Here is a 14,490-nt window from a genome sequence, read left to right on the forward strand (position 1 = left end):
TTTATTGATTCAACAATTGGCATACATATATTTAAGTTTAAGGAATAATGAAAAAACTTATAATGCAGAAAAAGAGGAGAAAACAAGTAAGGAAGGGCTAAGTTCGGATGTAACCGAACATTTCATACTCTTGCAACTTGCATGGAGCAAAGCCGGGAAATACCTTGTTGGCAAAACTATATATTTCAAAAAAAATGTTACGAAAGAATCGAAGATTCATTATTTGGCGAAATCGTGAATGGATTACAATTAAATTTGTATCTCATTAACTTATAGTATAAATCAGGACTTAATTAGTTTTATAACTATATTTTACTTCCCTTCCGCGAAAATTTTATCAAAATCATCCTCGATGAAGACATATTTGGCATAAACTTCATCGGAGAGACTAAATTTAATATATTCATTCCAAATTTGGACGATTAACCACATAATTTTTAAAAATCACAAAAATATCACAGAACAAAAATCTCTAGCGCATATTCGGGAGAAAAAAGATCTGGCCTGAGTGCACAAACTTTTAACATTACTCAGGTATTCTCAAGAACATGTTTGCAAGTAATTTTATAAATATATAACTCACATACTGACTGACATATTCGACATAGGGACGAATTTTTAATAAGATTTTCAAAAGTGGCTCGTTTCTTATATGCGGACACCACTGTAACTGTGTAGGAAGAAATTTAATAGGAACGCTATAAAAATGCAATTCTATTTCATGTATGTTAAGAATCATACTTTAGCAGATCATTACTTTGAATATTCAATAGTATTCGAACAGAATCTATCATATCCTTAATATTTTCCGATTGAGTATAAAAACAACAAAAATATCTGTATACATTTGATCTCCGACACTTAAGTACGCCAATGGCCTTCTGAATTCAACATAGAAGTTCATTTCATTCGTTAAATGAACGATACCCAAATAATTTAGGTTATCAGCAACTATTGAGCAATTCTTGATTCTTGATGCTCACCAAGTATAGAGTAAGCTGATAATCGGCCAATCGCTATGCCAAAAGAAATTCGCTACAGTGAATTGCCAACCAATCGAGCAGTCCTAGACCTGCGCGCAATCTAATCGCACAAGAGACCCACTTCAGCTTCATACGAATTCATCGCGAACACAGAGCGCACACGAAACGATGGAATTGATTTTAATTTTCTTATTCGCAGCAGCAATCATAGTAAGACGTCTAAACGAAAGCGCTTTCATAAGTCCTCATTAAGTTTGATTAATTTTGATTTTTTTGCCAGACTCCTTCGGTGGCAGTTGTTGAACCCAATGCCGAAGAAGTTCGTATAATTTCCGAATGTCTTCGAAGCTATGGCGGTTTAACGGAGGAGAACTCGCAGCGTTTGGTGCGTTTTAAGGGCTGGTCGGAAACGTATGAAGAGATACCATGCTTTACAAAGTGCTACATCAAGAATATGTTTGACATGTTCGACGAGTCTGTGGGATTTAAAGATGAACAGGTGATCAAGCAGTTCGGCCAGCCGCTCTACAAAGCATGCAAGCATCGCATGGAACCTTCGGCAAATAGTTGTCAGCAGGCCTATAATGGATTTCATTGCCTTGTCAATGTGAGTTGTGAATATTCAAGCTAATATATATATATATACCCTAACGTATGGTAATTTTTATTCTACCGTTCTCAATGCAGTTGGAGGATGACCCTTTCGTGCTAATCGAGAGCATGAAGAATGTCAGCATCGAGGCGAAAACCGCCATGAAGGACTGTCTGCATCGCTTTGATCAGTACGAATGGGAGCGCGTCAAAGACTACTCAAAAAATCCGGTACGCGAGCCCATACCATGCTTCACCAAATGCTTTATCGACCGCTTGCAACTCTATAGCCAGCAATCTCGCCAGTGGAACATACCGGCGCTGACGGCCAAATTGGGGGTGCCTGCAACCGGTGCAAATATACAACATTGCCTTAAGCAGAGGCGCAAACGCAATGCCTGTGTGTGGATGTATCAGGAATTCACTTGTTTTGTATTGGCTCACGATTAAAAACCGATTTTATATATGCCACGTGCTAGAAGCTCTTCGTAAACTATTTTAAAAAAGTAAGAGTGCATTTATGTTCTAATCAGTTCGGTTCGATTTTTATATAACTTTGAAACTCTATTCAGTCTTCAAGCGAATAAATCTGTGAATGAACGTGCCTCAACCGAATCAATGTATTTTGTTGGCCTCAAAACCGTAAATGTTGTTTTTTTTCAACCAAATAAGTATTTATGTGTATGTGCATTTGTATTAATGCTTTGAAACAGGAGAATACGTCAAGTCTCAATTTCCTATCAGTTAGTTCCAATCCATTAGCATTTTCAAGGCAACCAATTCGATAAAGTCAGCGAAAAAGCTCAGGCAGGCGAGTATACAGTTAGGTAATCCAGCAGCGTTTCGATGATAATCCAAAGCAACGTTTTACAACCATTTAAATAGTTGTAGAATATAAGTTTCATATTTATAACAGAGTCAAATTTTAAAATATTACAAATTTATAAATTTTACGAATTTGCTCTCACAACTCAAGCTCACCTATCTCGTATATGTTGTTAACTAGGTTTCGATATAAGTTCTGCGTAATAATTAGCCTGCTCCATACTGTTGTTAAATTGTGTTTTCTATCATCGGTACGTTATAAAATTGGAAACGGTTGAAGTTCCAAATTAAATTATCGCAGACGAAATTCCTCTCATAAAGGTATAAAATGACTTTCAACCGTTTAAGTCCGATTAATTTGTAACAATTGGAACCTGGAAGACTTCAGAGTTGAAATATTCTCATTGTTGGGAAAAAGTTTAAGATATTTCTATTATTTTATGCATGTGTATGGAAAGAAAAAATTAAATTCGTCTTTGTCTTCTCTTAAGTGAAAGAAATGTTCAGCAATTTGAATTTTGCGTGAGCGCAAACCGACAGATTGAGAGCAATGAAAAACTTGCAACCAGCCCCAGTGCCCAGCCTCATCGCGAGAATTATTCTTGTAAACAACGCTTGTATTACAACCCTAGCTCAGCTTACATGTAGCAATGACACTTTGGCGCACTCAGCGATAACCCTGTAGCTGCCGTCACACATGTCACTAAACAAGACGAAATAAGCGTATTTATACAGCGTTATCAGCTTACCGCCGACAAGTACCAAGTGAAGAAATTAAAAACACAGATAAGAAATACAACACTGTCAATATACACAACAACAACACGGCCTACAAGGCGTTACAGCGTCGTTTCGCAGCGATTACTTCCCATCCAAATCAGTATCAATAAACGGCTAAGGCTCTAAAGAACCACAAATCAACAGAACTCCAACAACGAAACGGAATTCATCGAAAATGAATTTTCGCGAAGCGTCACTAGTGATTTTATTAATCGCCTACTGTATACAAATGGTAAATTATAAATCCAAATTCAAAAAGCTCGAAGTGGCCAAACCACATATGAACTCGATAGTTAATTGAAATATGCAAATGACCTAATGATCAAAAATGTTAGAGAAAGATTTGAAATAAATACAAAATTTGTAGGTTAGCAGCGCTGCGACAACAAAGGCGGCGGAGCGAGATGTAGACTCCGATACAGAGATATTACGAAAATGCTTACGTGAAGTTGGCAGCAAAGATTTGGTCGGTGAGCTACAAAAGGTTGCACGCTATTCCGAATGGACATTGGAGGAGGTTCCCTGTTTTACACGTTGTCTCGCGTCAATGAAGCACTGGTTCGATGCGAACGAAAGCAAGTGGAACAAGCAGCAGATTGCCGACGATTTGGGTGCAGATATGTTCAACTACTGCCGCTATGAGCTCGATCGCTACAATGAGGATAGTTGCGAGTTCGCATATACTGGCCTGCGTTGCTTGAAACAGGTACCAAATAACTTATACGTAGCATTCTCATAATAAGAATAGGTGCATCTGATGGATTGGTAGTGACTGTGCAAAATCTAAATAACAATCCATCGAAAAGTCTCTGTAGAAAAGCACTTAACCGTACGGCTTTCAGCAGTGGTCGTTTAATTTCTGAATCACACTCAAATGGAACCGCCGTCTGGTCCGCTATGTTGAGGGGACTTTGTATTGATTGATCCGATCTGTTAGAGACATCTTTTGGAAGTTTTCTGCTGTATTCGTTTAATTATCGTACCATACTTTGCGATATTTAAATTAGAACCAAAAATAGCTTATAGTAATAGAAAGTATATAAATGTATAGTATAGGCCAACACATAGCGATTAGTTTATTAATAATGTACTCCATTTACAGGCGGAGCTCTATACTCTGGAAACCTACAAGAACATTGTGAGTTGCGCCAGCGAGCTAAATGTGACTATGAAGGAACTACAAAAGTACGCCGCTTTTCCTACCAAGGAAGTTGTGCCCTGCCTCTTTCAATGTTTGGCAGAGAAGTTGAATTTCTACACGCCAAGCTACGAGTGGAATTTCGACAACTGGGTCAAAGCGTTTGGACCGATGCGCCAAGATCGCACGGCTTCAAATGTCTGCAAAGTGAGCGCTGAGCAAACGAAGACGCGCGACAAATGCGAATGGATGTACGAGGAGTACAACTGTTTGGAACGCTTGAACTACAACACAGATGGTTCTTATCCATTGGAAAGCACGACACTGAGTGCCGTGATCACCAGTAAAACGACAGAGACAGTCGAAGACAAAACAAAAGCCTCCTAATTTAGTGGATTAAATTAAGTAGATGCACATAACTGTATTCATACAACAAACATTCAATTTATATGTACAACCAGCGCATTTTCAGCGAGACCCATTTTATTTTTTTATTTTATTTCAGCTTCGATAGCATGCAAATGTCGTGCAGCTAAAAAAAAATAAACGGCAATTCTTACATTTATTTATTTTCTTTTTTTATTTTGAATCGCACGTAAATTTTCCGAAAAGATTCATCAACTTACAACTAAGATTTTGCCAACACAATCGTAAGCCGCATCGGGTCCCTAGTTTTCAATATAGGTCCGGCGCACAATCGGTCGGTTCACGGATATCCAGCAGGAGAATACGCGATTAGCCCAAGTGCAAGTGTCCGAATCGTGTTCATTGTAATCAAGACACTTCTCCAGTCCATGTGATATCTTAGCCAAATTCTTTGAACTCTTCGCAGTGAATTGCGCTATAATCGCTTTCTGATCGAAACCCTTCTCCTCGGTGAAGAGTCCCATTCTCTCCACAAAGCACTTCACATAACAGTTGGTACGTTTATGGGCTGGAAACTCGTAGTTCAAGAACTTCTGATAAATGTCTTCCGGAACGCGATACTCCTCATGGCACGCCTCGTGCGCGTCAAGCGCATCTTGAGCTGTACGTATCTGAAATTTGCCTGCAACCTGTTGACGAACAACCAAATCCATGTAAGTAAAAGCAAACACAAAGTTATAAAAAAACGTGTTAGATAAAATGATAAATGTTGATTTTTGAAAAAAAAAAATTGCACAAAACGCCGAACAATTGCTTCAGCCTTTGTTATTGCTGCTTTTTGTTTTTTCATTTTTGTTGTTCATGCCGTACACGGCTTCCACACTCACCAATGCCACAAAGGCTAGCAACAAGATCAGCTGGGTCTTCATTGTAACTTATTATCGATTACTTTTCCTCCAACTTTTACACTGTCTTAACGGATATTATCGCGGCCAAGCAGGTGAACAAGCGAGCGTACGATAAATTTATGGGTGCTTAGTGTCGTAGCTGACACAACGTACTAAACCAGTATGCAAGATTTTTTCACAATTTGTAGGTGTGTGACTTGAATTTAAATTACTTATAGAAGACAAAACTACCAAGCGGTCGATCGCCGACCAATTGTCTTTCCATCTACTCGGGCTCTGTCTCGGCCGTTTAAGAAGTTGGTCGCGCATTCGTTGACGCAGTCGAGGCAAACAGGCTGCGCCGCGACTGGGTGCAGGTTTTCTCGAAAGTTCAGGCCATGCACATATATATTAACGATGGCTTCGTGTGCCCAAACGGGCATACATACACCGACAAGGCGCGCGGCTGCTGCCACCACCGTCACCAACTTATCTGCCAACTACCGCTATGCAGTCAATCAGGCATCCGAGCTGGTGGCATGGCATTTGTAGTGACTTGGTGTGGTTTCGTCGTTGTGCTTGTGATACTCTGGGTTTTATTTTATTTATATGTACATCTATTAGCATTCCACGAAACTGGTTTTACACTTCTTTCTGGCTCTACACTCAGCAATCGCGCTTGCGCCCTCCTTCCAGACGCCAACGCCAAACTATCGCTTTCATTGTCTCTACGCTTGGCTTCGTCACTGGCTTTGATGTCATTATATAATTCTGTTGGTCGATGTAAATATGTATGGTGTTCGTTTAGAATACGCTCTTACAAGTATTTAATGTTTGAACATTTCGTCTACTCGTATTACGTATATTTGGACAAGGGTCAAATAGTTACAGAAATTAGAAGAGAATACTGTAGATAATGGTGATTATTGGTTTTGAATTTGAAATTCTTTAGAAGCTATCACTATTCAATTGAAAAATTAAGCCAGGGACAATCCCTTTCGTGATCCCAAATCCTATGATATACTAGTAATTCCCTTAAAGTAACTCAGAGGAGTTGTTGGGAGGTCAAGAGTTTTTAAGCAAAATGTAAGGATAATTATGGAAAGGTGATAGGTGAATAAAGTGAAAGATAAACCGTAAGAAATTCTCAAATCAAAAAGCATATGTACTTTCATTAACCAGAAATGTTTAGTTGTGCCTCTAATACAGAAACATATATTATATATTGGCGTATAAATTCCTCACTACCTTGCACCCGGTAACTTGGGAGATTTTTATATCGTGAAGCATACCAATACTCTGTTTTGTAAACTGTGCCTTAGTGTTGAACACTACGTCCAAGCCATACTCTAATTGGTTCCTGTTTAAAATAATTACAAAAAGTTAAAATCAATTGATTTTATATCAACCTTTTCGTGTTTATGGTTATTGGCAGCACATTAGAGGATTAAAGGGCATTAGTCACTTGAAAGCAACCCTTGCCAGCACTCATGATGGAAATATGAGTTCATAAGCCACTTGAGAATTTAATTTGATTTTTGAATAACCAATTGTGGAAACTCATCGCGGTGTAACAACATAAGTTAATATACATTTGCACACACTGAATATGCATATATGTATATGTATACGCATATAAATTACTTGTGGTTGCTTATGTACATATACTTATGTTGCATGTGTTTGCAAGTGTGCGAGCAGTGAAGTGCGGCTCCAATATGCCATTTACCGCTTAAGTATGTGCATGAAGCATTTAATAAAATTCTCCGACTGCAAACACAGGTACACATAACTGTATATAGGTAGATATGTAAAAGTCTTGCTTACACTAGCGCTCAAAATATTGGCATAAACTTCACACTTCAGTAATACAAGTGAATAATAACTTAAGGGGTTCTTTAAAGATTATACCCACAAATGCGTTTCTTTACTATTTAAAACAATATTTAATGACTGAAAGATGTTAAATTTGTGAAACACCATAAAATTACTTCAATATATTGTAGTGCAATACGAAGAACGAATTTTTTCAAAAAATATAATGATGAGAAAGGTAACCCTCCAAGCGCTTGAAGCGAGATGTTATTCGAAACAAACTGAATGATCAGCTTATGCTTTGTATGAAAAAGCATTGTTAAACAACCTTACGATAAATACTTATTTCTTCCATAGCGGCGCAATATCGCAAAATAGAGTGCCGCACTTTTCGTTGGAATTGTACAAAGGTATTTATGCGAATGAATTGAACGACACGAGCACAATAAGTGCAATCGGCCATGCGGTTTTGCTCTTGTGTTTGCTATGCGCCCGTGTGTGAGGAGGTGTGCGTTCGTGCTCTGCGAATAACAATGGATTAATTACATTAAATACAAATTTGCAATATAATAATTAAAAACCCCAAACAACAACGCGCCGTCCATTGTAAGAACACACATAGGTGGGTGTGTGAGTGTAAGTGCAGCGTGCATTCATTTCCGTTCGGCTGGGACAATATCAATGGCACGCAGCATAATTGGTTATGCGTTCTTTGGTAATTTAATACACATTAATATATTGGCTCCGCACGTGTACCCACGTGTGTGTGCGTGTAGCAAAAATGCATTAACTCGTAATAAATCGCATGTAATTACAGCTTGTGGCTGCCGTGCGGTCTCGCCCAGCATTTAGAGCTTTTCACTAGAAATTAACCACAAATTATCAATTTAATAAACGGAAACGCGCGCGACCATTTGTTACAGCAAATAAATTGATTGATCGTTGACATTTGGGAATTAGACTATTACAATTTGCCACACCACTACAAGCGCACACACACACGCGCGCGCATAAATAATTACGCGCTTTAATGAAATGTGCAGCTCTTCGTTAACATTTCGCGGGGCTGCAGTAAATAACACCGCTCGCTGCCAAATTATTAATTTTTCGAGTATAATATATGTGCAGATGTGTGTGCGCTTATAATTTACTTAGCCACTGCCGCTAAACGCTGCTTTTGTGTGCAAATAAAGGAATCGCCAAAATAAATAAAATCTGAATTGAAATTTAAATTGAGTATTTTTATTCAATTATTTGATTTTTAACTCGCTGCGGTGCAATAAAAATTAATTATGCGCAAAATTTGGTTTGCATAACCGTTAATGCCGAACACGGACAAATACATGGCAGCGAATGTGTACGCTCACAACGATAAATATATATGTATGTATTGTATATAAAACCTGATTTATGGCTTGCACCTTCGGCGCTGAAGCCACTTCCGTTGCTGACTGCATTCTCTGTGTCTGGGCTACAATGGCTTGCGGAACCGCCGGCTTAACTAAACGCCATATTCTGTGTGCAAATTCATTGTCGTTTAATTCTGTGTTCAATTTCCAATTTTTGTGTATTTGAAAAAGAAAACAAATTACAAAAAAGTGAAGTAATTTGTTCGCGCTGTCCCTTACAAACGATTTTGCTGAAGATATTCTCAAAAATTAAATGCAGGCGTTCTTTTCATATTATAAGAAGCATTTCCGTCTCCAAATAGTTGGAGAATTGTATTAAGGGACTCGAACATTAGCAAAAAGGTCAGATCTTCGCACCGGAATCACTCATCTCCCTCACTCAAAACTAGAAATTCATTATTTTTTTCGTTTATCTTCACGAACACGGCTTATGTTTGCCTTAAAGATATAGATATAGTTAAAGATAGCATACAATTTATGTAAGTATTCTTCAGAAAAGTTAACTTGGCCCAATCGTTGTTAAGTAAACAATTTCGCTTGACAATTATCCAACCCGGGTAGGTTCTTAAACCTTGTAGAATAGTTATATATGCTTATCAAAAAAATATTTCAATTTAACTTAAAAAAACTAAAGATTCGCATCGGTCACCATGACATAATGTCCGAAAATGCGTTTTATCATTGTTTAGGGCCACAGTTCGTTTCTTATCCCGACCAACCGCAAGCAAAAAAGTTAACATTAGTTGCCCCTCGGCAAGCAATAGCAAAATTTCAATTTTATTTCTTCCATTAAAAAGTCTCATATATAATTTATAATTTTTATAGTTAAAACCTATAAATTAGGCCAATTAAATTTTTTTTTAATTTACCCAGCAAATGCACCACATGTGATGACTTCAAATAAAGCTTGATGCCGCCGCTTTCTTTTCATCAGAACATCAGATAGCTATATCATAATTGCTAAAATAGATTTAACGTCGGGAAAAATAAAAAATTAATTCAAAAAAAATTTTACTTACTTGGATTAGTTATATCTCTAATTAAAAATTCGTTAACACTCAGCTTTATAGCAAATTCACTTTAAATAAACAACAACAATAACAATCATATTTGGGCAGATAGATGGATAGATGCAAGTATAACACTTCCGCTTCGCTACACTGCAAACAACGGTAATTTGAGTAATTTGCATGCTAGAGCAGACTCAAATACATGCGAATGCGAAATGTAAAAAAACACGCAAACAACACGCCAGCAACAAAAACATTGAAGACGCAAAACGTCAAATTCAAAACGCAAACCCAAACGCGTCCATTTACTGACGGATTACAACTCGGAGGTATCTTTTTCATGCAAATTTGTAAATTTTTTATTTTGTCAACAACGCAGCGCGATACATATGTTCGACGTGCTTACGTGCAGTGCGTTGCCAAATACGCCGAAAATGAATGAAATGAAATCACCATGTTTTATTAAAGCAAATCAAGCAAATTTAACAATTTCAGACTTTCGCAAACGCAATGATTGTATAATTCGGGCGTAAAGCACCTCATCGCCCCTTCACGTCGACGCATAAGTGCATTCGAGTTCATTGACTGGGTGTATTGCCACCTGATTCTTCTGCGCAGCAATAGCTCACCCACCAACCCAACCACCCTAGCTGCTCGAATGCGTTTGCGTCAATGTATGCGTGAGTGATGGGTCGCGCTCGCTTTTCTAACGCCCCGCCACGCCTCCGACATGACCCGCCGCTTGTCAGGCAGTCAGCGTAATTTCGACCACGTCGATTACACGTTTTGCAACGCACATAATACACTCTATTTACCCTCATAACGGTTTTATGAAAACACATTTTTTGCACAACAAACACACAAGCACGCACATGCACACACATGAAAGTAGCTATGAAGAAAAAGCCTCGTTAATACTTCGCACTTTTTATCAGTGGCATTGCCATATTTGTACAATAATTTCATTTGCTTTTTACATTGTCCGTTATTCGAGCGCTTTCTGCACTTGTATTCGCGCTGCATATTTTTCGCTGAAATGTCAAAAATTAAATATCCTGTGCTGCCGGAACCCGCGTGCCAATGTGCAATTTATTTGTATTGAAAACATTTTCACACTATTTGAAACTAATGAAGGCTTAAAGAAAAACCCGTTGGAATAAAAACTGTTGAGTTAATCGATTTTCTGCCCTAAAACACATTTCATTTGAAATATTGTCAAGGATATTTGATCCAATTGCATTTTATTTTTATTGGCGCTCCACAGCGCCAGGTGGAGCGAAAATAGGGAAGCTATACATCAATATCACCACAATATTCTTAGTCGCTTTCAAACCCTTGAAAATCCGAGCGGAAGTAACATATTTGATAGCATGGACACTTTCTGACCCATAGGCCTTACCTAAGCTGAGTCCGTTGAGTGCTATAAATCGAACCCTTGGGAAATACCCATATTTCGAAAATTTTGAAAAGAGCAAATAATGCTTAAGGGCGTAGTAGGGCTAATTCGTGTAAACTTTGTTTATGATTATGATGGCAAAGCTTAAAGTTTTCACTTTTTCGGAAAACTTTTTAGGATGAAACATGATTTTTTGCGAAAAAATCAATTAATTTGTTATTGTAAAATGAAACAAATAAACATTTAGTTTGAAAGCGTTACCTCGCAAATTATTATATGAATAGAAATAGTGTTCAAAATTACAAAACGATTTGTGCATTAGTTTTGAAGTTATAAGGGGCACTGATCTTGAAAACGTGAGTTGTGGAAGTTGTTGAAATGCTTTAAAGTTTTGAAGACTGATACAAAACGTCCATACAACCGGTATAAAAATAGTCGTAACAGTCAGTTTTGCACCAATCGACAAACCGGTTCCGTTATTATCGATCCATTTCTCCGCAAGAAACTGCTCATTTGTGAAAGCTCCTATATCGGAAAAGCACAAAACAAAATCACGATATATATGCAATAATATGTAGAAGCAATACCCATATTAATAGAAAAAGCAATAAAAGAGAGCGCATTATCCCTCGATACTTCCAGAGTCTTCGAATTTTGACTTGAGATCTTTTTATAAAGCACTGATTTTGTAAAATCCGTTCAGTCTAAAGTGATAGAGTCACAAATGCTAGGATGCAACACAATAAACAAGTATCAAAATATTTAAACACGATTATTTTTACACCAACCAACTAATTAAACTCGTTTGTTCGGCAACTTTTGAAAATTTTGATCACGTGCACTTTAATTAATTTGTGTACAGTTTGGCTTAATTTGTGTAACAAGTGAGTGTTAGCGATTTTTAAATTTTATAAATTGTAAAATTTTTCGGAAATTTCGATGGAGTAAAAATGCTAAAATTGTTAAGCTTGTTACGAGTATGTAAAAATCGAGTTATGTGCAAAACGGCGCAAGTGAAATCGAATTAAAACTAAAAATGTAAATGCACTAGAAAGTGAATTGTAAATACATCGAGCTAAAAAGAGTAAAAACATTCGCCTCAGCGGTGAGAAAGTGGAGTAAAAATCTACTAAAATAGTTGCAACAGAAATATAAAGGGTGCGCAAGTGGGCGCTATGCAACGATGGCGCACTACAAATGGCCGAATGAAAGCAAAACATTAAAAATTCAATTTGAGGCACTCGAAAAAGGCAATGGAAAAATAACAATGTCGACAAGAGCAATAACCAACATAACAATGACCATTAGGCACCGTGCAACAATGCAGCACGACTAGGTATAGCAGCGAGCAACAGGATATCCGCGGAAACGTTCAAATTTTTATTATTTTTCATATCAATTTTTTTAAATATTTTTTTTTAGTTTGTATGCCTTTGGTAATACTTTTTACAGTTGTACATATAGTATGACATTCGAAAAACAATCAACACTGTACTTCAAATATATAACGAAACCACCTGGACTACACAAAGGCAACGCAATGCAAAAAACTAAAAGGCATTTTGTAGAAAAGTGGGAGAATTTTGAACAACTGTGTGGGACATAGGTATGTAATATTTGTTCTAAAAACTGGTAAGACTTGGGTACAATCTTAAAATAAATATCTGTAATTGAAATCGGTGGCATACACATCTTTAAGAGACTGTTTATGCGATAGATGCTCGAAACCTATGTGTCAGGAAGCAACAGTTCTTAAATTCTAACCGAACGGTTCGGTATCTCGTAATGTGCTATTTTGAAAGACTTGGATTTATTTTCAAATTCCTCTGAGATTGAGATTGCCTTTTCCAAGGGAAAATATTCGTCGTATAGTTTAGTTCGTTATATGAATGAAAAGCATTGAATTACAAGGATATTCCAGTACTTTGCCTTGAGGTATTGTTGTAATTAACAGTTACAACAGAGCTTATCAAACCTAGTTGTGGTAGAAATCATTAAGAGATAGTCGAATGACTTTGCATTTCGAGCTTTTAGCTAAATCATTTGATATCATTAACCGAAATAACAACGAAAATATGCAAACACGGAACATAAACACCCTCACTTAGTATACGTTTGCAGCCTCATTTTTATTTGACTATAAGCTCAGTCATCATTGGGGCAATTTTTTCCCTCCAACACCTTCGGCAACAATTGGAGGGAAGTTTGTTAGCGCAACTTATATACGATATGCATATGCATTTTTACTCTATATATAAACGTAATAATGATCAGCAGAACGTTTTGTTTTATGTTTTACTTTGAAGTAATCTCTTAGCTAATTTACTCCGAGAGCAATTGATATCGAATTGTGCCAAACATTGTGTATAATTTTACAGGAACAAATCTAACACTGCGAAGTAATGAAGGTGTCAAATTGATATGATTGGTCTTTTATTTTCGTTTTTTAAAGGTAGTTATTTATTTATTTTATGAGCAATTATTATGATTTTTCACTCCATATATTTTTATGAAATTTTTAGTCATTTTCCCGTATTGAATGTTATTTTAAATAGCACAAATTCGTTCCCATTTTCTTATTATAAATAAGCACTTTTTATATGATTTTTAGCATATATGATATGAGACGTCTAAGCCTCTAACTATATGCGCAGTGTTTAATTTCTAACTTCGCTTTTGTGCCATAAATTGCCTCCCCGGAGATCAAAGTTGCACGCTAACGGCTGCAGTACTCAACTAGTAGAGCACGTGCCCCGAAAGTGCAGCAATTGCTACGAGTGCGCTGTGGCTTTGACGGCCCAAAATTTAGTTATTTATGTATGCGGACTTGTGTTCATCGGTGTGCAAGTGAAGTTTGCACCCATTTCGTTTTCTATGAGCCTTCGCTAAAACAATATAAAAGTACAAAGGGCTAGCAGGGAGTTAGACAGAACAGATGAAATGCACATAGAAAAGTGCAAAAAATTGTTAAACAATTGCGAAATGCTGTAAATGGTGGCGCTTGTAGCCGGTTAGCATGCTGCACCGTTTCGGGCTTATCTCAAAGGACATCAACGGGACTACAGAAAAAATTGTGGGGATATGCAACTGTAATGGCCATGTTATGTGCCCCAAAGGCAAGTGTAGCAACAACGTACCTACATGCGCACATGTACAAGAACTTGCAGGAGTTTTCGTACATGTGTGTGCAACGAAGCTTAGTGCCGCACGCTTGCGGAGTTGAAATATGCCAGGGCCATCAGACCAAGTCGAAAGGGGTCACCTTGCTGCTGCCCGGTGACCGTTCCTTG

General features: G+C 37.4%; 2 protein-coding genes across 2 annotated transcripts; one reads left to right on the top strand and one right to left on the bottom strand.

The window, feature by feature from the left end:
• Positions 1–1,045: 1,045 nt before the first annotated feature.
• On the top strand, positions 1,046–4,882 carry LOC106617715 (Odorant-binding protein 83cd). Its single transcript, XM_014235085.3, has 5 exons — positions 1,046–1,193; positions 1,264–1,590; positions 1,671–1,976; positions 3,547–3,885; positions 4,282–4,882. The coding sequence occupies exons 1-5, from the start codon at positions 1,152–1,154 to the stop codon at positions 4,702–4,704; spliced, it is 1,437 nt and encodes a 478-aa protein (XP_014090560.3). The 5' UTR covers positions 1,046–1,151; the 3' UTR covers positions 4,705–4,882.
• Obp83g (Odorant-binding protein 83g) lies at positions 4,762–5,852 on the bottom strand. Its single transcript, XM_014235081.3, has 2 exons — positions 5,571–5,852; positions 4,762–5,372 (listed from the first exon to the last, which is right to left on the bottom strand). Exons 1-2 carry the CDS (start codon positions 5,610–5,612, stop codon positions 4,986–4,988), a joined length of 429 nt encoding a protein of 142 aa, XP_014090556.1. The 5' UTR covers positions 5,613–5,852; the 3' UTR covers positions 4,762–4,985.
• Between the last annotated feature and the right edge of the window lie 8,638 nt (positions 5,853–14,490).

Source organism: Bactrocera oleae, chromosome 2 (assembly GCF_042242935.1).
Source record: "Bactrocera oleae isolate idBacOlea1 chromosome 2, idBacOlea1, whole genome shotgun sequence".
NCBI lineage: Eukaryota > Metazoa > Arthropoda > Insecta > Diptera > Tephritidae > Bactrocera > Bactrocera oleae.